This window comes from Arctopsyche grandis, chromosome 2 (genome assembly GCF_051622035.1).
Source record: "Arctopsyche grandis isolate Sample6627 chromosome 2, ASM5162203v2, whole genome shotgun sequence".
Taxonomy (NCBI): domain Eukaryota; kingdom Metazoa; phylum Arthropoda; class Insecta; order Trichoptera; family Hydropsychidae; genus Arctopsyche; species Arctopsyche grandis.
Window position 1 is genome coordinate 21,515,191 of NC_135356.1, and position 24,092 is coordinate 21,539,282.

A 24,092-nucleotide genomic window follows, 5' to 3' on the forward strand; every position below is an offset into this window, starting at 1 on the left:
ATACATGTTTAAATGATAATAATCAATATATTTCGTGAGGGGAGGAAACTAATGTTAAACTAGAGGTCACATAAACTATAATATGGATAAGAAGACCATGGAATCATTAATTTTATATTTATACAGTACGTATGAAATATTTATTGTAACAATTGCAGTTTTAAATCATTTTTTTTCATATTGCAGTAGTTTATTTATTGATTTTATCACATGCAATGAAATCAAAATATAAATGCTGCCGAGATTTTATTAAATTAAGTTTTTCTGTATATACATATGAGAAATTTATAATTTTAGTTATGTTAATTCACTTGAATTGTAGGCGTGTTCGGCCTTTTTTTGTGGTTTTGATATTTTTTACTATTTATAATAATATGCGATGCATTTTTATTATTGTCAATGAACTAAAAATGTTTTTATACTACTTGTGATATCAAGTTCTCACTATATACTAATAATTTTGACTCAAATCTTAGAAAATTTATAATGGTTGTTTGTTTTTTTTTTTAATTCTCAGTATTATGGTTTTTATGTGTATAGTAATCTAGCGAGAGCGAGCGAACTTAACCAATTAACTGAAATAATCACCAAAATTAACTGAAATAATCACCAAAATTGATGGAAATAATCACCAAAATTAACTGAAATAATCACCAAAATTAACTGAAATAATCACCAAAATTAACTGTAAATTTTATCACTTAAAATGTTGTTCGTAGTTGTTAGTTCTGTTTTACAGATAAATTGGATTTTTTACTGTAATGTGTATAAATTGTTTATATGCTCATATATATATACTCTATTTATATTATACATGCATAGTGACGTCTTATTTGTATACATATTTAGCGAATTTGATTATTTATATTATTATTATATTGGAGCCCATCGGCTATGCCGCCTCTCCCAAGTATTCGTAAATAAATGTATGTACATATATTCAAACGAGGGAAAAATTATACACACCAAACGTCGATGCATTTTTGCTTATTTGAATCAATCTCACGACGCAACTACTTTATACATAATATTATTTATTAGGAACATGCATAATAGTCTAAGCCAAAAGCTGGATAACGTTTCCAATCATTTCAACGATATATTAAAACAAATATTTATAATTAAGGCCAAATTTTTCCCTCAATGTGATACATGTTTGTATAAAATGCAGCTGATGAAATAATACATGTGAACAAATATTTTTTATTTACTTTTATTTCCCTATGACAAAACTTCATACAATAATAACAAAAATAAATTAAAACGCAAAGATTTCAATGCGAAAGGACTGTATATAACTACTTTACCATAAATAATAGAAATAAAATAACAACAATATTCATATTAACAGAAGGAATGAATATATAGCGGAACTCGGTTATTACAAACAAAATTCCAACGAAATTATAGCAGCAGCGATTAAATCAAGAACGAATACATTTCCGTAAATATAATAACAAAAACTATCGAAGCAAAATAAATAAACCATTAGAATTTCATTACTCGGTTAAAACAGAACTATTGGTCTCATATATGTAGGTGGTTATTACACCTGGATACTTTGGTTCAAACTGCGTTTAACCGCTATGAATAGGATCATTCGTCTCGGTAACTTAACATTATAATATACTCAGTCTTTTGAAAATATGACAATATGATATTAATCTGCTGTAGTAATTCTTTACTTTTAAAACTAGGCAAATTCATATACAACAAAAAACTAGCGAATCGCAAGTGACCTTGTCAATGAGTAAATTTATAATATTGATGAATAATTTTGGAAATACCTAATTCCTTTAATTTACAACTATTAGCGAGCCAAACAATTCCTCTAATTACGACACAGTCAAAAACAGGCATTCAAAAGATCAAATTCTAAGCTAAAAATTATGATACGTTGCGATATGAATCAATAACTTTCATGTACATAGTTATTGAAAAGGGTTTAATGTGTAAAATGTAAATTAAAAATGAGGAATTGTAAACTATGTTCCAATTTTAATCGCTTTCCTGCTTTTTGTTTAAAGCTAAATACATTCATGTAAAAAAGCTCAAGTAGATGAAATACAGAGTACACGGCATCATTGCCAATCCTAATATACCTCCTCGTATATACCTAAAAACAAAAAAAAAAAGATTATTTGAAATACTTAAACAACATGTAATATACATACAAATGTACTAGTATGTCCCATTGGTTCATATATAAATTTAATACCTTATATTTTCTCAGATAATGAACAGATGGTAAATTTACATTTATTTTTTGCCAATTTAATAACATATATATTTCTTACCAATGAAATTTAGAGGACCTCAACGATCTGATAATATTTTCAGTCTGTTTTCTCGTGTCTTCTAATGTGCCATCATTGTTAATGACAAACTGTGACGAGATAACTTTCTCTTCAAGCGGCATTTGACTTGCGATCCTCTTCCTCGCAACATCTTCAGGAAACGAATTACGTTGGCATAAACGTTCCAATTGTTGAACGTCGTCACTACAAGAGAGCAACAATTTTAAATCTCATTCCTTAAACGAACCAAGCGTGCAATTTATACAGGAAAAAATTCACATGTCATTGTATCATTAACTGCACAAGGACCATAGATCGTTCGCACAATGTCAAACGCGTTGCAAATCATATAAAGAATATAAATTCATGCTATAATCATTGTATAAACAACGCTCAAGCCATTAATGCCAATCAAGCCAATGCTTTAAACCTTTGCACTTTCAAGTAATTGTAAAAACAACTATAATGAGTAAGCAATTTGTATGTAAAATTAAAACCACTGTGTATGAATATGTTGATCAAAGTTATAACAGGTTACTTCACCGCGATGAGTGTGCTGTGCTATACATATTAAAAATTATTTAAACAGGTATACACCCATTTATTAAACACGACGTTTATGGTCAAATGATTACTAACCATTTAAATGCTGATTAACGCCGATCAGCGTTTTGCCAAAAATTGCATAGGCCTCAAAAACGCGGATAGGAATTGTATTTTGAGCATGTAAAAAGTAAACAAGAATATTACCCTCTAAGCCTTTCCACGTAGCATTGAAAAAAAAAATGCATTGAACATGGTTCGTGTAATCTGTGTCGTTCATTTGTCAACGTTTATAAAGACTGATTTACACTGGAATTTCTGAATTTATAACCATAGCAGAATTTCCCGATGGAAATCCTTAGCTGCTGAGTATTTTAGATTGTGAGCATTACATTTTAACCGTTTGCCCGCGGCCGTGTTCTATGGAAGCTTTGCGCGACAAGACTCTAGTGCGGCTGTCTTCCATAGAATTTCTGAACTTTGTACGGGATTTTGAGCCTTATATGCGCCTATTTCAACTGTTTTAAGGTTCAAAATTGGTTGACTATATTACTGAGAGTTGAATGCCATCTATTCAATTTGCTTAAAATTCATATATACCAGTCAAAATTAGTTTTTTGTGGAACCATACTGAAACTTCGTTTATGTGACGTCATGTCTATTGAACAATGGCGACGATACGTCTCAATTGTATGAAGAATGATTATTTGACAATTAAGCCAAAACTACGAGATATATTATGTATTTTATTGTTTAACATAATACTTTATGTGTTAATTAACATATCTGGTTACTTGAGTAAATATTAAAATCTGTATTTAAGGTCGAAAACTCGATTGCCAAATTCGCGTAAAAGGTGCCGCGTACAGGGCTTGTTCGCTATATTTATTGCTGCAGGCAAAGGGTTAACAACAATGAAGAATATGGAACTAGTTTTGGAAAAATGCATTCATTAATAGACCTATTTTAAATTGTTGCAAGATATAATAGTCTAAACACACCTTTACAAAACTCGAAATTCTCGGCGGTAGTTATCTAGGGTAGTGATCTAGGGTTTGTTTTGATTAACCACAATCTTTATACCTGCTTTCTGTGGGATTTCAAAATAACTCTAGTTGGAAATATTGGCCAAATTTTCAGCGTTGTGGGCTTTCACCAGAAGAGACATTAGCACTCAAAGGGTTAACAGCCACAGAGACATCTATGGTCAAATTTTTGCACCATTTTCTAATCGGCGAAAATCGAGATACTGAATAACTCGAATTTGTGTGAAAGGGATAGGACAGGGTAGCCATTTTGCTGGAACTGTTTCAATGAAATCAGATAAATTGGCAAACTCTAATGGGAAACGATCGACCTTGGAGTCGCATATCCAAGGTGTGGCTAGCAACATATATAATAGAACCCTTGACCATACAATTGAAAGCATTGATCTATTCTGCTGGTTATGTACACATAATAGAATCAGTGAATCAAAAATAGTCCCTAATAGCACAGGCTGCAAATCGCTGCAAACGATAGCAAACCAAGCGCCTGCATGCTCATTTCATACTTTTGTCTCGGCTTTTGCTATTTTAAACTTGCCAGAAAGATCCAACTCAATTTTAAGAATTGCCAATCATCAATGTGTATCAAAATGTCATCTGCGCAACCCCATCAATATCTCGTCTTTCGTACATGCTGAAATTCAAACAGTTAAAATGCAATCGAAAGAGCATGCAGGCTTTGCAATCATTTGCAGCAAACCCGAAATTAGACACGGTGTTTAAATAAGATACAATATCATCCCTGAAAACAATTCTATAAAAAGATAAACATATGTAGTTATGCAAGCAAAAAGGATCTAAAATGTCAAGAACTAAAACACATCAATACTCTTTTACTCGCTATTGTTAAATATAAATTTTCTTCAACATACATATGTATAATGTATAGAGTGAAAATACCTCTTACAATATCGAGCGCAGAGGGTTATTGCATGTTTGAAATTCGCTAAATATCGGTATGATAATGATATATTTTTACCACACGACGGTTATAATCTTGTGAATGAGCGACATCATTCTTCCGCTCTCGAACAGCAATGGCAGCTCCATCACGATGAACGCGTGACCTTCAAGGCACCTCATGATCGCATTTTTTATCAACGCCTTCTGTATCTGAGGATGCGTGATGGCGTTCAGTTTCTTCCGTTTCTCGATGTCGTCGAAGACCAACATTCCCAGAATCATGCGGTTGATTCTTCCGTTTTCCAACAACACCTGAGGTCCAAACTCGCTGACAATCTTTCTCCACGCCGCTTGACCCGGTTCCACAACTGCAACAGTACAATATATCGATTAAAAAATTCACAATCTCGTTGTAAATATCCACTATGACAAGAATATACTATAAATTAATGCAAAGTGTTATTATACTGTAGCATATACTAAAAAGAGCCGCCGGTTAAGTGCAATCGGATTAAGCCGAGGTGCATCCCTGACACTGTGTGACCGTTATTATTGGTTTCAAGGATTATATCTAGACTCCAAGTGCATGTAGGCTAAACAATGGCCGCTATTTGGTCCCTTCTCAGAAGTGACCGATACCGTGGTACCGAATGTCGTGGGAATACATATCAGAGTATGTGACCATAACAATAGGTAAACAAATCAGACGTTGAAGATGTCCTGAGAGACCTGCCCCTTATAAGGCGGTACTTAGGCGATATCAAGACATTCTGGACGGAGCACTGCCAGTGCGCGTATCTCCTTAATCATCAATAAATGCTGTGATACGACTTTGGCCTTTTACTTGGATCCTCCACCCACCTCTACGTAACAATACATATAGTCAGATAATGCCTGGTATATCTGCTAATATTCGAATAAAAATGTAATTGATGATTTTATAGACTAATATTAAACAATTTAATAATAAAAAAATGAGTATATGAGAGGTCACATACTCGGTAGATGTACATATATTGATTATTTCAGACATAAGTAAACTTTTTGATTTGTCGCAATATTGCTTAGGGGTGGGTTCAGGATCCAAATAATAGGAAAAAAATGCTTCATTGCATTTGCTGCTTCAACAGTCGTTCGCATGCATTAAAGGTCAGGTCCACAGTCGACGAAGCTAATCCTGCGTGTCTATTGTATGGACTCACGCAATCTGAACAGATCTAGATTTGTCTCAACTTATCCAAAGCTTGGAAAAACGACTTGTGACTGGGCGTGCAGAGGGTTATTGGGAAGGAGAAGATCCCCTATTCGATGAACCAGATAAGTTTAAGTCGCCACTGGCTCTTCTATGACTGAAGTCATTGGGTGAGTGTAATGTCGAGAAAGATGGCTGATGGATTTGGCATAGTTTTCCTCTCCACAGAGGATAATAAGAAGAGTCCAAACGTTACACAAAAAACGCCAACTTTATCCGGAAGATATGATATGATTTTTTTCGGCATATGGTACGCTTGAGAAACGATAATATTTCAAATTATTCCAAACGAAAAAAAAATCACTGGGTGAAAAATTTATTTTTTATTGATTCTGTACTGCGAAACATTTGTTTGGGGGTTATTATTTTTTTTCTAATCCCCATATACATATATGCAATTTCTATAGATTTTATACTATAATAGATATATAGTAATAAGCATTGGATTAAGTAGTCGTGTATCAAGCCGTTACGAATGAAATATTTGGGGCGTTTCTGGCACAATGTGTTACAACTGGTATGCTCACTTTCTCTAGCGATTTCGTCGGCATCCATCACTGGTATGTTGTTTTCTTTGAAGTAACTGAGAACGGTGCTTTTTCCCGTCGCCAAACCCCCCGTTAAACCTACAATATACATTATCTGTTAGATTAACAGTTGAAATAAAGCGAAGAAAATCAAACGATCGCCAAGCTTAGCGATCGCTCGCAAACTGTCAATTTGACAGATAAAGAATTTGGTCGAAATGAGTAAAGTAGTGTCTATCGCTTGAGACGCGAAATGAATTCCATTTGAAATACAAATCAAATTGAAAACATTGTTAAATCTACTCCTACTTTCATTCGTATTATTCATTTTAAATCAATATTTCTTAATTTGCAAAATGTGAGAAAGATATCGTATTTTATTTAAAAGTATTTGGCTGTTTCATAGTATTGCGTAAAATTTAAATCAAAATCTTTGTAGTGTAGGAATGCGATCCCAATAAAGATTATATAAAACATATTATGGAGGATGAACGAATGAGACGACTGGCATGTTAATGCACGTGTTTATTATATGACAGCTAAAGGCAGAGTGAGTAGTGGCTCTCCGAACCCAGCCGAGTTGGTTCCCACTCGCAGGAAGGCAACCAAACTCGACCATGTCGTATAAGCGAGCCGCCACATCACTCCCCCCCAGCATCAGCGATACCAAAATTACAAAGAAACAAATTTTACAAAAGAAAAAAAATATTGTTACACAAAGAGAAAAAAAATTATTGAGTGGGGAGAAAAAAATTGTTGACGTGGGTCATCCGCTGTGTAGGTGTACCGCCCTGAATGGTCGGTACATTCGAGGGCGGTGACGTCGCGAGCAGGACGGTGGCTGGTCCGATGGTCGCGCGATGCGATGCTGCGGCGGCGCCGCTCTTCCGAGGCTGATGTCGGTTGGTGGGGCGGCGGGGGCGGCAGGGGCATCGATGTGGTTGATGATACTCCGAGCTGGACTGTGAGTCGTTGTGGCTCGTGGAGGTGTTGTAGCGCTACCGCCCGTCTCGGCGTGACGACGCTCGTGGGGACGGACGGGGCCTTGATGATGATGATGATGATGGTGCTGAGGTGGTGTGTGATGAATCTTGTGGTGCTGGATGACCGTTCTATGTGTACCGGATCGCGCATGACTCCACATCCAGCTGTCAAGATCGTCGTCTCATTCGCTTCCCCATTTTTTTAAGCACCTGTCATCGACGTTGTGGCTGGACTCCAGTCGGTAGGTAGGTAGGTAGGTAGGTAGGTAGCCGTGTCTGCTCGTTTATTGTCACCTGCGGGCCGCGGCGTGCTGTGTCGATGGCGATGGGGGCGCGGCGGGTAGCTTTCCCGCCTGGCTCGGCGAGGCAGGGATGAGCGGCATGTTGAAATTGATCGAGGCTGCGTGGCTCGATGTCGGGGGTCACCAGTTATGGAGGGTGAACGAATGAGACGACTGGCATGTTAATGCAGTCGTCTCATTCGTTAGACAGCTAAAGGCAGAGTGAGTAGTGGCTCTTCGAACCCAGCCGAGTTGGTTCCCACTCGCAGGAAGGCAACCAAACTCGACCATGTCGTATAAGCGAGCCGCCACATCATGTATATATCCTTCATTACAATCAATCGCCTTTTTTTCTATTTCATTAATTGATAAAAACACAGCATGTCATAGAAATATGTATATATGTATTTTAAAACACACTTTATTTAGGTGAGTGCTATTTTATATTTTTTTTAGTCTAGTATCTAACACAGTCGTTCTTAACCTTGTTGGAGGTACTGACCCCCACCATTTTCATATGCACATTCACCGAACCCTTCTTAATTGGCACCCGAATCATATGAGTCGGGTGTGTCTTAACTTCCCCTGAACCCCTGAGACTGACTCACCGAACCCCTGGGGTTCGATCGAACCCAGGTTAAGAAACAACTGATCAAACATAATAATATGGCAATTGGATTATTACGCACATTGCAATCGCCCAAAAGACAATTTTTGCCATGAAAATCGCGAATACGGAGTATTTGGCAATCGAATTCTCGTTAGTATGATAGTTATCGTTAGTATGATGAACTTTTCGACTACCAGATATTCCGTTATAGAGATTTTAGTGACTTTTAGACGAGCGCTTTGTGGGCAATAATCACCGAACCAATACATATGTTTTATCAGGGATGCTCCTCTCTGGGCTCAGAAGGGGTGAGCATTACCTATGTACATATATTTATTTTATATAATTTATTTTTTTTGGAATTTGAGTGGTCATAAGTAGTTCGTCACCCCTTGTCTACTACCCAAACTCTTGATGCTTTTTATCCATTTTAATATTATCAATCAACCCATTTCTGTAGTTATATATAGGGTTTTTATCACACGATGATATATTTTTTCATTAATTGCTTCTTGCATATTTGAAATATTTCAAAATAGTATGACATGAACATTTTTAAAAAGTAGTCGTCACACGGTGAAAAATATTTTCTGTAAAACTTCTCGTTATGGGCGAATTAAAAACTTTAATTTAAACTTGGAAAATTAAACTTTTTGAATTACAAATTACAAATGGCAAATTAAACTTTTTGAATTACAAATTACAAATGGCAAATTAAACTTTTTGAATTACAAATTACAAATGGCAAATTAAACTTTTTGAATTACAAATTACAAATGGCAAATTAAACTTTTTGAATTAAAATTAAATTCAACGTTTGTTAAAAGTATTTTATTGTTCATAAATTATGTTCACAATATCTTGAGTGTATTTTAATTGATACTAATCCATCGATCAATATTTATTTTACTCATTATTTTTCTTGTTTGTATTTACAGTATTATCATATTTTGATTTTAATGTTTAAGGCATAATATGGAAAAAGCTCAGAAGCCGATTTACAATGTTTTGGCAAATGAAATGAAATATAGTCATGATATTTTAAAAGTGTACAATTCTACGTCTTATTTTTATTATAGGTGATCCTCCTACGGGCAATCATCCCACTTCTTTCTGGGTCACCTCTTTTTTAACAGCGTCCATTTGACCTGAGCATTTTACTGCTGTTTACTCTTTCATGATAAATCAACTATTCCGAATTGTGATTCACTCTAATCCTGTACGATTCATCGGCACAGTATCCAAATTTAGATTATTATGAGTATTCGCTACAGGTCATTGATTCATTTTTCGATGACAATGTTTGGACAACACACCAAATGAATTGACACGGCTGTTCTACATTAATTCCTTTACTATAAACAAAAAATCTATATATTAAAAAATACATATGTCAAAAAGTTTGAACAATAGGGAGCAATTGGGTATACGAATTACACAGGAAGATCTCGAATGAAACATTAATTGACGGTAAATTTTTCGTAGTGTTTCTTGCTACGAAATTTGTCATAGATAGAAATACTACGATACACTCACTATTAATAGACAAATATAAAGACAAATATAAATAATAAGATCTTATTCGGAATTCAATTGTTTTGTTGATTGCATTTTTTTCAAAAGTTATATATAGAATTTTGATCCACCTTGTATGTATGAATGTATTTGTAATAAATGGTAAACGGATTATTGCGCAAATTGCGATCGCGCGCTCGACAATCGTTGCCATAAAAATCGCGAATACGGAATATCTGGCACTCGAGTTTTCGTTGGTACAATATTTCGCGTGGGTAGCTTTCAATTGATAGAGATTTGGGTGCCAGATGTTCCGCGATCGAGATTTTAGTGACATGCGTGAGATTGTTTTTTGCGGACTATTAACCGAACCATTTTTGGCGACCAGAAGTGGTACCTCTACTTTTTAGTTTCCTTTTGATTTTTTCAAATAAATTTTGCACATATGTACATATGTATATTTTATACGGTTAGGTGATTATTCCGCAAAAACCGATCTTATTTATTCGCATTATTATTCGATTATTTATTTAATTTTGGAAAATTTACAGTTTAATTAATTACAAACTTGAAATAAAATATAATTATTACAAGATAAACCATTTTAAAACTTTCGCATATATGTAGATAAGAGAAAAAAAATTAAATATTAAAAAATAATAACAGAAAAAAAACCGCAGTGCCAATGATTGTAGTAAAAAATAGTATTTATTATTAAATAATAATAACAATAACCTAGATTACAATTATAATAAAAAACTAATAATAATTATAACAATATTTAAACAGCAGAATAGACCAGTGGTTATCATATATGTATATAATGCTTTGAAAAAAGTGGTCACGGGCTAATATACCACAGGTTTCTGTTCGCCAGACCTTGGATTTGTGACTCCAGGTCGATCGTTTTCAATCAGAGTTTGCCAACTTATCTGATTTTCATTGAAACAAATTGGCAACCTTACCGATTTTCTCGCAAATCTCGAGTTTTCAGCAATCTCGAATTTCGCTGAATCGTATAAATTGCTGCAAATTTACAAAGTTGACCATATATGTCTCTGTGGACGCTAATTAATATGTATTTACTTTGTATAATAATACTTGTACAATGTTTCCTGGCCAGGAAGGCGCATTGGGCTCACCTTTTAAGGTCTGACCGCACTATACGACAACCGAACGATCCGACACTTCACAACAGTGTGCGATAATATTAGATAAACCGCACTTGAACGACAGCGATGCCACACTCTGCAGTAAATTATGTCAATCATTCGTTCGGTACCTTGGAGCAAGATTGACGAAACGGACGCTATTATAGTATCGCTGATATGCGAGGAAGAAGAACAGTCGAGAAAACCCAAAAGATGCGACTGTCGCCCAGTGCGATATGTCTCATACAATTACATCCAAACAATATTTGGTCGCGTACTGTTGTGAAGTGAAGGATCGTTCGGTTGTCGTATAGTGCGGTCAGACCTTAAGGACGTTTTCATTAGTGCATGCAGAGAAATGCTATAATAATAGAAGTGGCTTTAGGCGTTATATTGTTGTCAAGTGACGATTGTCCACAGACATTCTTAAATAATTTTAGCATCAGTCGTATTTGATGCTTGGTGGTCGACGTATGTCCGATAAAAACTTCTCTGAGCGAGGGCAATATGGGCAAGTGCGTCATGCGACTGTCGCGCAGTGCGATATGGTAAACGGACTACTAGTCATATGTGAACCAGTCACAGGACAACCGGTCGCTCTAGATCGGTCACACGTCATCACCCGTCACACTAAAACTGGCCACACCCTAAAACTGGTCACGAGAAAACTGGTCAAACCCGAAAATTGGTCACGAAAAACCGATCTAGAGCGGCCGGTTGTCCTGTGACCTGTTCACATTTGACTAGTAATCACCGAACCGTGCGATATGTCTCATACAATTTCATACAAACAATATTTGGTCGCGTACTGTTGTGAAGTGAAGGATCGTTCGGTTGTCGCATAGTGCGGTCAGAGCTTTAGGCCTTCCTGGTATAAATTAAAAATATAAATAAATAAATGAATTAAAATTTAGTAAATTGATAATAGATCAAGTAAAATAGTTAGAAAAAATAATAAAAATTCACAATTCCAATTATCAATAATAAATAAATAAAATTCCAAAATAAATTTATAATAATCACTCTAGTTTGGTTTGCATTAAAATTAAATAAATAAATCAAAATCACGAGTAGGTAGTAGTAATAGTATTTTAATGTGGTAGGATTAACGGTGTTCGAGACATTTTAAAAATACATAAATTTTTTTTTAAAAACCATTTAAACCTGATATGGATCGGTACAGAGTATACAAATCAGTCAAAATGTCTCACAAAATATCTTGTCTATCGATAGGTACATTGTAAAAATCGTGATGCATTTGATGATAAAAAAGTACACTAGATTTGAATCGTCACACAAGGGCTTGAACCATTGTTCAACAATCCCTAAATGTGGATAGATTGGATCGGTCGTTTAGTGTCGTGTCCATAAGTGGATGCGATGGAAACCAACACCAGAGTAGCGACCGCTAAGTTTAGCAGCCACAGCCACCTCACCTCACACCCACCTGTTGCTCTCCATGTTATTGTGCATATACAATAACTACTGTACATCATAATAATATATCTCGATCAGAATCGTCACACACACGGAGAGTGTGGAAATCTTCAGATTCAGTAAATTCATCAAACGTCTACTGTTACATAGAGAGCATATATAATATTCGAGTTTGCGTTGCTGAAAATCAATTCGAATTGAATTCGTATTTCGATGTCGATGCGATAGTACGAACTGTTGGCACTATGCGGGTTAATGTTTTTTGTGTGTGACAATGGAAAATCGTCTAACTGAGCGTGGACGAAGAATGCCGAGCACGCTGAGCTTTCATTCTTTGACGTGTGCCTGAGGCCGCATCAGTGTTTGGAAACTTCAGAGAATCTGTCGCTAGGATGGACGTGTTGTCAATTGACTCTAAACACTCTTAACTAAAAATGGAAACTTTTACTTGTACATACATACATACGTAGTAACAATAGATGAAGTTTTGTGATCATGCTAAAATTCGAACTCGAGATTTTGACTGATTCGAACTCAGAATCTATCACTGATCACGTTTTCATGATCTACAAAAAATGTCTATGTGTCAGTGGATTTTTTGAACACCGTTCGTCCTATCGAACTGAAACTTAGTAGCGGTTACTAAAATTCTTATTGATACGATTTAAATTTTTTAGTTTACCAGAAATGGTACTTCCCCTTATAGGTGTCGTCTTTTTTTAAGTTTTTGAATTCAATTATCTCCCAAACCGCTAACCGAATCAGACTGAAATTTATATACATATAACAGAAATTATAAATTTTATACCTTAAGAGGGCTTTACACCCGAAACCTTAATTTTGTTGCCGTTCCTTTCTTCGATATATATATATTGAGTGAATGCGACAATATATATCAATATATATATATATATATATATATATATATATATATATATATATATATATATATATATATATATCAATATATATATCAATATATATATATATATATATATATATATATATATATATATATATATATATATATTGATATATATATATATATATATATATATATATATATATATATATATATATATATATATATATATATATATATATATATATATATATATATATATATATATATATATATATATATATATATATATATATATATATTGAGTGAATGCGACAGTTTTGCTTCGACCAGATAATACGTATTTTAAATAAAGACAAAATCGAGGTTTCGTATTCTCCTATTTCCTCCTCCAAAACTGGACCAATTTTTTAAAAAAATTCTTCATCGGTATGAGAAAGATATTTTCTGTGCAAGTTTTTTTTTTAAATCGACCGTTAAACAAGCACGCTGGACTCTTTTCGTGGGTGTAAAAAAGAGGCAATTTTATAGATGTTTGGCGGCTCCTAGCTTCTATAAAAAATAACTAATCAAAAAAATAAAACGATAGATGCATCTCAATGGTGGATATCCATAGCATATTAAAACAAAATTCTCTAGTACCATAATTGAAGAAGGGAGAAGTCTAATACGTTTGTATGGACAAGGCGCTGGTGTCCAGCGCTCTTAATATAACTGGAAGTAGTACTTTACTCTAAAGAAACGAGGTTTTCTTTGTTTTTTCTCAGAAATCTTTTGGTTTATTGAAATGAAATTTCATATTTATAAGTTTAAGCTTAATACCAAGTTTCGTATAAAATTTGGTAAGCATCCGTCAACCGGAAGTGGCAGTTTACTCTTGTTCAATTAAGCAATACTTATATTTGTATTCAATATTTAATCAATATTTATATTTGTATTCTTTATGTACTAACTTAGAGCTGATAAGGTTTTGGTCAGAATTCGTAAATTGGAAGTAGTTTTTTTTTTAAAACAATATTTCATTATTTGATTTTGACCGTTCAAATTATTTTTATTTTCTTGATATTTAATTTGTATAATAAGTATAGTGATTTGAAGTTATAAAAAAATTTCGAACAAAATCCGACAACCGAAAGTAGAACTTATCCAAGTTTCCTTAAATTTGCGTTCAATTTGTATCGAAAATGTTTTCATAACCGGTATGTGTGAACGTGTATGTATGATGAACTATCGAAATTTGTTTTGTGACCTTCTTATATTCCACAAATACATAGATAAAGTCATGGGCTGGTCACATCCGAATTTTTTTTATTTCGGATTTAGAGTTTGAATCAGGACTGGAGTTGGAGCATTTCCATCCGAGTCGTAAAAAACTGCTAAAAATTTTCTCATAATAATGTAAACAATTACCCTTAACATCCTCTTTACGATCAATATTTAATATTTGCACGAACGTGCCGTAGATATACACATTGAAAAAATTCCAAGACAATTATGGAGAACGAAACGTCTCCCTGATCACGATTCTCAGAAATGACTACTGAGATTTTATCATTATTTCTTATTTTATTTTTGCTACGCCGTATTTTTTGACGACATTCTGTAATCACTAGGGCAAAATTGTAAATAAATAATTAAATGTAAAACACTCCGTAAGGATTTTAAAGAGAAATTAATCTTTCTATTGAAAAATATATGCATACCTATGTATATTTACATTGTTAAAGTTTTGGGCTTTTGAAAGTTATAGCAGTTTATATATGTATGTATTTTTAAAAATATCTATTCGTATTTATATAAAAGACTAACTTGGAAAAATAAAAATAAATACAATAAAACCAAATAAAACAATATTAACATACGGGCGTTGGGTTTGGATGTTTCGCAAATATAAGTTATGAAAATTCCATTATAAGTTTTATGAAAAGTTTTAGGAAAATTCCATTATAAAAAGCAGGGCAGGGCTGTGGAGTTGGATCGAAGTTTACCGACTCCAACGATTTTCAAAATATAAAAAATTAAAGGAATTAAAGAATCACTAAAAATTGACATGTAACCCAATTTATTGACTTTTTGGTAATGAAATAGGTATAAATAAAAAGTCAGTACATTAATCTTGCATGTGTATGAATTTCATATACAAGTAAATTAATGCAAAAATGAGAACAAATAAATGTATGAGATGGAGGAAACAATCGGTTTTGGCCACAAAACATCAAAATACGATTCAATGATTTAACGATTTTATTTAATTTAAAATCACATTGAAACATACCGTAATACTATTAATAAATGAAAATAATATAAAAGAGTCGGAGTCGGTTGATTTCAAGGAAAAAAGACAAGGAATCATTGCTGTGTTATCTGTAAGGATCGGCGGTTGAGTTGCTGGACGGCTAAAAACATGGTTCACTATTGTAAATTTCTATTGTCAACCACTTTTTTTGCTCTCCTGCTTTCTCGGACAATGGAGAGGTCTATTGTTATTTTATGGCAGCAACTCGACCGCCGATCTTCAGTTATCTGGTTTCAAGAAAATGCCTTGTAAAGTTGTACACTTAATAATATTATAACAAGATGTAAAGTATGTTTTTAGTTTATTTTTTTGATTTTTAAATGCTTTTTATTATTACTAAATTATGTTCACAATACATCTTATATATATTTCAATAGCTACTGATCTACTGATCATTTTCTATTTTACAACTTTAATTTAATTTTGTTAGTAATCATAGTATTATATTATTCTAATGTTAATGTACAGCATAATTTTATGAAAAAGAGATCAAAAACCTATTAACAATATATTTTTATATAATTTGACGACAATGTACATATGTTGAAGAGTATTTTTACAATACATTTTAGACCTCCTCTATGTTCTATATTTGAATATATGAATTTCATCCATTTTGAACTATTCGTTATTTGAAAATTGAGAAATTATTCTAATAATATTCATGACTATTTATGTACATACATATATACATATATATCCCTACTTATTTTAATTATTCCAAGTTTATATTATATTTCACATTTTTTTCTAATGCTTAAGCTATTTGAATATTCAAATGTTTTAAATTTTACTATTCGACATTCGAATAATCGATTAAGTTGAATAATCGGAAATTCCGATGACAACACAATATTATCTACAAAAAGTAATCTATAAAATCTTTGAAACGTCAACAAAAGTTAATAGAAGTGTTAATAATATATACTTCTTTACCATATCGATGAATCAATATTCAGTACTTGCATTATAGTACATAATACGCTATAAATAATTCATAGGAAGCGTACGTTTTGTAATGTGTCGTACTAAGTGTATGGGAAAAAATAACCTGCGGTGATAATTGTTCAACTCCTCACTTGGTTGTTATGTCAGTAATCATGAATATAACCAAAATTTCGAAGACGAAAAATCAACAGGGAAAATGTATGGTTCTAGCAAAGCTATTGTGCATTTCACTGACAGTTCGAGCTTTGGTGATGTCTCTTGTCAGTTCATCTCACCTTTCCAAGTGTGATTTATCTTGAAACACAAACGTACTAAGGAAAGTAACCCACACTAGAAGAACTGAAGACATCAATACAAAATTAAATCGAACAAATAGAAACACTGGGAAGAGTAGAGGCAAATTTCCGACAAAGTCTCCAAACCTGTGTTCGTAAAAACGGGCATTATTTGAATGATTTAAGACCAAACTATTATTCAATAGTTGTTGCATGCCTAATAGCATTTCATTAGATGATAAACCAGTAGGATGTGAAACTTGGACATCGAACGCCAAGTTGCTACACAAAGTCCAATGCACTCAAATAAGTATGGAACGTTGTTTGCTTGTCATAACGAGGAAAGACAGGAAATGGAATACGTGGGTGAGAAGCATGACAAGGGTTGTGGATATAGTGGATAGAGTGAAGAGATTGAAATAGCAATGTGTGGGCCACGTGGCTAGAAAGGTGGACAAAAGAGTTGCTAGAATGTTAACCGAGAGGCTAGAAAAATGGACGAAAGGTGGACAAAAGAGGTGCTAGAATGGTAAAAGCATGACCGCAAGGAAGATGGGTATACGAAATAAGGAAAATATGAGGAGTGAGATGGATAAGAGCAAAACAGAGACGAGTGGAAGCGTGTTGAAGAGGCTTTCATCCAGCAGTGGATGGAGAATGGTTTCAAAATGTCATACTTTTCCTTTATTTTTATGATAATAAATACTTTTTATTAATGGAGTACCATTTAATATTAATGGAGTACCATTTAATTTATAGCCGTCCGTTTTTTATGGACCACTTGTGGTACATGTCATGTTTTTACAACAGTCGAGGGATGAAAAAAAATGAATCTTTTCCAAACTGTATGGCTTAAGAAATGTTTTGATACGATAATTAACTCTCACCGATCCTTGTCAAGTATCAAGAAAGACCTGGAAGTGTGTTGCCGTTCAGAAAAGGGCCAAATTGTGCTATTTCCTTATGAGCGTGCGGAAGTGGGACAGCGACCGTTTGCCGTGTGGCGCGCATTTTGAAACCGGTGCCAAGTCCACATTTAGATCTTTCTGACTGAGAAATTCGCTGGGAATATTGTATGATGCACACGCGCTTTACCGTGCGATAGCGCGGTGACAAATCGCAGGGGTCTTTACACCGACGATTTCTGGCACATTCCTATTCGATTCACAATTGCATGCGATGTGATTCACAATTGTCGAATACACAATGGCGTATTTTGGCGGGTATTTTCGTAGGCGGTGTTGGTTTCACCGGCGCATCTTCGACTGCGTTCCGCGAAACCTTGGTATTCTGCAAATAACTCGCTTTGTCAAAAAAAAAAAAAAAAATTATACATAGTGTGAAACAATCAACTACATTAGCTATGAAAGTGTGACGCACAAAGTGCGGTAAAAGTTCGTTTACAAACTATTTTTGAGCGTGGAAGATAGAACTGTTTATTTTTAAGTTGTATATGTTGAAAAATAGTCTTTGAGTTTAATATGAAAATTGACGAGTTGTTTTGGAGAGGAATTGTTATTAGGTATAAGAAAGTTGTAATATATTTATTTAGAATACATGGGGAAGGCGGCAAAGCAGATAGGTCCACGGAGTTTGACTTAATATATATATGAAAATAAAACAAAAATACTCATGACAATAATAATATAAAAGAAAAAAAGAAAATGACATACATACATAAGAGAAAATACAAAAAAATAAAAATAATTTGAACGGTAACATAATAGCTAAGAGAAAACAAAATATAGCAAAGATATTGGAAAAGAAGAATCACAAAAATCCTTTAAATTTAAGAAATACATCTAGCTTGTTTTTAAAAATATTGAGTTTTTCAGAATTTAATACAACGTTAGGAAGACTATTCCAAACTGAAACCACTCCGTTTGAAAAGATGGAATCTCTGATCAATTTAATCGATATTTTTTAAATCCCAACGACGTAGAAAATTCTGAAAACCTTTATGTTTTTAAAAACAAACTAGACGTATTTCTTAAACTTAAAGGGTTTCTTTAATTCTTCTTTTCCAATATCTTCATTTTTTTCTATATTTTCGTTTTCTTTTAGTTGTCATTTTAATTTTCTATATTTTTTATTTTTTTTATGTTCTTTTATTACGTTATTTCTTTTTATTATTGTTGTCAATAATAAAATAAAGGGTGTATCGGTTTTGCCGCCTTCCGCAAGTACATATGTTAAATAAATAAATAAATAAATTGCCACTTATTTGTTGCAAATTAAAAACATGATCCAGCTTCCGTCAGACGTCTTCTTATGATTGGAAAAAAAATTCATTACGGTTTAACTTCTCCAGCTAGCTCAGAATTCTGTTTTCGGGATTTTGAACGGTATGGTTGTTAAAATGAAATCATGACCAAAGATCGGCGTTGGAAGGATGCTTTTCAAATAACTAAAAAGCATGGTTTTCTAAGAAATTGACAATAGTGAACCATTTTTTGTGCGAAAAGCATCTATAGATCGCTTAAGACTGATGACACAATGCTCTCTTTACTCTTTCCGTTTTTGATCGATTTTTTTATAGAACCAATCGTACTGAATCCTTTTAACCCTTTGAGTGCTGACGTCTTTTCTGTTGAATGCCCGTCACGCTGAAAATTTCGCCAACATTTCCAACTAGAATTATTTTGAAATCCAATAGAAAGCAGGTATAAAAATTGTAGGTAATCCAAACAAATCCTAGATCACTAGAACAAACCCTAGAGGATTTCGAGTCTTGTAAAGGTGTATTTAGACCCTGTATTATATCTTGCAACAATATTAAATAAGCTAAAGAAGTTTATTATGAATGTATTTTTCCAAAACTAGTTACATATTCTTCATTGTTGTGAAAATGTAATGCTCACAATCTAAATGCCAAGCCACAATCTAAAATACTCAGTGGCTAGAGATTTCCATCGGGAAATTCTGCTATGTTTATAAATTCATAAATTCCGGTGTAAACCAGTCTTTATAAATGTTGACAAATGCATGACACGGATTACACGACTCATATTCGATACATTTTTTTTCAATGCTACCTGGAAAGGCTTAGCGGGTAATATTCTTGTTTACTTTGTAGATGCTGAAAATACAACGCCTATAGGCATTTTTCAGGCCTATGGACTTGTTGGCAAAACACCGATCAGCTTTGGTCAGCATTCACAGGGTTAATAATTTAATCATAAATATTGTGTTTAATAAATGGGTGTATACCTGTTTAAATAAAACGTCAGCATTCAAAGGGTTACTGTCGTTTGGAACGCGCATCGAGATAATTTAAGTTGCTTGGACATTTTTATGTATCACGACCCTTGAATCATCATAAAATCATCTGAGCTCTGTTTCTTACACTTGATTCCCATTTTTTGGCTTTTATCAATAAAATAAGAAGCACTAAATAATAAAAAAAAAAAAACGGAAACGATAAAAGCGACGCGACAAAACCACTATTTTTTAAAAATAATAAGCAACCCTAGGTAGAGAAAATAGGGTTCAACAATGGAAGAATTTGAAGTATGATAAGTGGCTTCAAATACCCGAGTATTTTCGAACAAAGACATTTTTGCATTGGCCCAATACATTTATCCACGACTGTACCATACATATGTTGCTAAACATTGCAACAATTTTAATTTATTTTATTTTTACCATGTGCCATACCAAGTTGCATCAAATCGACACTGGCCAAAATTTTACTTATTTATAAATTTGAAATTACATATTGTATTCAACCAGACAGGGAAGATATCTGCACATATAGAGGGCAAGTAACCAATTTGTGAGGAACCGTTTAAATTGGCAAACTATTATAGGAAACGATCGACTTGGAGTCACATATTAGCCAGCAGCATAGCTCGGTCGTTAAGCTTCTGCTTATCTTCGTGAGGCGCCGGGTTCAATCCCATGAGCTGACCTCGACTGAAAAGAATTTTTCTGGGTATATCTGTAGTGCTGCTGGTCAGACCTGGATATTTGTCACTCCAGGTAGATCGTTTCCTATCGAGTCCGCCAATTTTCTCTGATTTCATTGTTGCAATGCTTCCCGGAAAAATTGGCTAAATATCCTTCCTACCTACTATGTCACCACTATTTGAGATTGATTAATGTACAATAAAATTTATGTAAAATTCATAGATGTCTCGTTAATTTGCTAGTTTTTCAGTGTCTCGTAATTCAGCGACTTTTATAATAAAAAAAAATCTGCAATGTTTGTAATTGGCCAGGAAGGCGCATTGGGGTTACCTGTAAGGCCTTCCTGGTATATATGTAATAAATAAATCATATTCAAATCTGACCAGCAGCACCTAGAGAAATGCTATTATAACATTTCTCTGGCAGCACCATACAAATATGTACTTCAAATCATACAAAGTAGGATTATTTTTAATCCAGGTCTAATAAGGGTTCGATTTCGGAACCTTTCAGTAGCTAGTAGCACCTGCTATCTGTTGACTAAATAGTATACATATGTATATTATACTGTTATAAATAAAAAAATGCTTTTCCTAGAAGCAATTAAAAAGTGGGAGTTACTGTTTATAAAAAAAAAAACAAAGAAAAAAACCCTGGCAACAACTAGCAATTAACCAAGAATATATGCATATGGATATCACGACATGCTTGAACAATTACTGATTCACTTTTAAAATGATTTCTTCTCATGACTGTTTATTTTTCACTTAGGATATATTGAAGGAGAATCCTGGAAATAATTTCTATAGGTTTTTTATTACATGGAAGGGATTTAAGGTATGAAGTAATACAGTGTTCGGTGTACATAGGATCCCCCGATGCGTGGCATGGTGTGTGATGTCCAGGTGAGCGCAGTTCGTGTCCAAAAATAGCCGTGTGGTGAATTCCTACGGGATGTGCTTGTTTTTCGCACAAATTCTATATATATTTCCGGGAAGAAGGTGAAGTGTCTCGTTCGCGTGAATCAGCCCGCTTGGAATAGTCGTCGGTGGATGCTGCTTTTGCACCTTGCCCAAATATTATACCAATAAACTGCTGCATATCAGTTCCTTATATACATATGTATGTATGTCATAGTTGAAGTGTATCTTCCAGTTATAAGATACATATTTTTGCTTGTTGAATTATATTCCATCTAACCTGGTACCAACTGCCGTTATAGTTGATGCGTATTTTCAGTTGTAATATATGTACATATGTATATTGACTAGTTTCGTCTAACCTACGTAAGTTGATTAATATGGTGAATTATGCACATTAGAAGACATTACCAGCCAGCAGCATGGCTCGGTCGTTAAGCTTCTGCTTAGCGTTGAGAGGCGCCGGGTTTGATCCCATGAGCTGATCTCGATTGAAAAGAATTTTTGCAGTGCACCTGGATATTTGTGACTCCAGGTTGATCAGAGTTTGCCAATTTTCTCTGATTTCATTGTTGAAACGGTTCGCGGTAAAATTGGATAAATATCCTTCCTACCTAATATGTCACCACTATTTGAGATTGATTAATGTACAATAAAATGTATGATGTCTCGTTAATTTGCGAGTTTTTCAGTGTCTCGTAATTCAGCGACTTGTATAATAAATAAAAAAATGCTGCAATGTTTGTAATTGGCCAGGAAGGCGAATTGGGGTTACCTGTAATGCCTTCCTAGTATATATGCAAAAAAATAAAAATAAGTAAATTACATACTGAAAATACATCTCGAATATACATATGTAAGTTGGTCTTCGTGAAATCGTTACTCAACTAGTAAATTGAGTTGGAAAGTCACAAAAATTCGCATTTTGATGAAAAAAAAAACTAACCAGATTGAGTCACAGATGAAGAGTGGTACCTTTACCTCATGTGGTATATGTATGTATACATATGTATGTTACAGTTGAAGTGTACCTTCCTGTTGTAATATATTTTGCCTATATTCCATCTAACCTGGTACCAACTGCCGTTATAGTTGATGCGTATTTTCTGTTGTATTATACATACATATATTGACTAGTTGGAATATATCCCGTCTACTCCATGTAAATGGCATATGGTCAAAATATATTAAAACTGAAAATACAGTTCAATTATACATAAGTTGGTACCAGGTAAGATAGACAGGTTGGTTAAGAGGGCTGTACACCCGAAACCTTAATTTTGTTGCCGTTCCTTTCTTCGATATATATATTTAGTGAATGTATATATTGAATGAATGCGACACTATATATCAATTTATATTGAGTGAATGCGACAGTAGCGCTTCGACCAGATACAACGTATTTTAAATTGACAAAATTGAGGTTTCGTATTGTCCTATTTTCTCATCCGAAACTGAACCAATTTAAAAAAAAAATTCATCATCGGTATGAGAAAGATATTTTCTGTGCAACTATGCGCGTATTTTTTTAAAAATCGACCGTTAAATAAGCACGCTGGACTCTTTTCGTGGGTGTAAAAAAGAGGTGATTTTATTGATGTTTGGCGGCTCCTAGCTCCTATAAAAAATAACTAATCAAAAAAATAAAACAATAGATGCAACCCAATGGTGGATATCCATAGCATATTAGAAAATAATTTCTCTAGTGCCATAATTGAGGAAAGGAGAAGTGTAATACGTTTGTATGGACAAGGCGCTGCTGTCCAGCCCTCTTAAGCTTTCGTGAAAACGTCACTCGACTAGTAAATCGAGTTGGAAAGTCACATTTTTGTTTTGAACACGTTCTTAGAGTTATCGTAATATAGTATTCATTACCTTTATTCGTAATATCTACATAGTTAGTATTAATGCGTTATTGAATTCTGAAGTATTCGTAAAAACATCAGGGCTGTCAAAATTCGACTGTTATATTACAACTTGCGCACATTGTTGAAAGCGCTTGTAGAGATATAATTTACTAGTTGAATTGTATTCGAAAATGAATGACTTAAAACGCCAGTTGGAATATACATATATTACAACTTAAAATACTATTCGACTGTAACATATCATTTAATTGAATTCAAAACTAATTTGAAAATAATTTAAAAGTGTGTTGAATATTCGATCGTTTGTCTCCTTCTCTATGCACGTACATATGCTTACTTTGCAATATTTAAAAAATTAGCAGAAACGGGAATTAGAGCAGCGTTGCAATGTGGTTTCCATAGGATTTCCCTTTTGAAGCGTTTTGACATCTTAAAGACTTTGACAGCTCAAAAGTTTCATGCGAAACCT

At 33.8% G+C, this 24,092-nt stretch overlaps 1 protein-coding gene across 1 annotated transcript; it reads right to left on the reverse strand.

Moving 5' to 3' along the window:
- Window positions 1-1,016: 1,016 nt before the first annotated feature.
- Dpck (Dephospho-CoA kinase) lies at window positions 1,017-6,788 on the reverse strand. The gene is made up of 4 exons (XM_077445999.1): window positions 6,569-6,788; window positions 4,866-5,157; window positions 2,298-2,501; window positions 1,017-2,116 (listed from the first exon to the last, which is right to left on the reverse strand). Exons 1-4 carry the CDS (start codon window positions 6,678-6,680, stop codon window positions 2,038-2,040), a joined length of 687 nt encoding a protein of 228 aa, XP_077302125.1. The 5' UTR covers window positions 6,681-6,788; the 3' UTR covers window positions 1,017-2,037.
- Window positions 6,789-24,092: the final 17,304 nt, after the last annotated feature.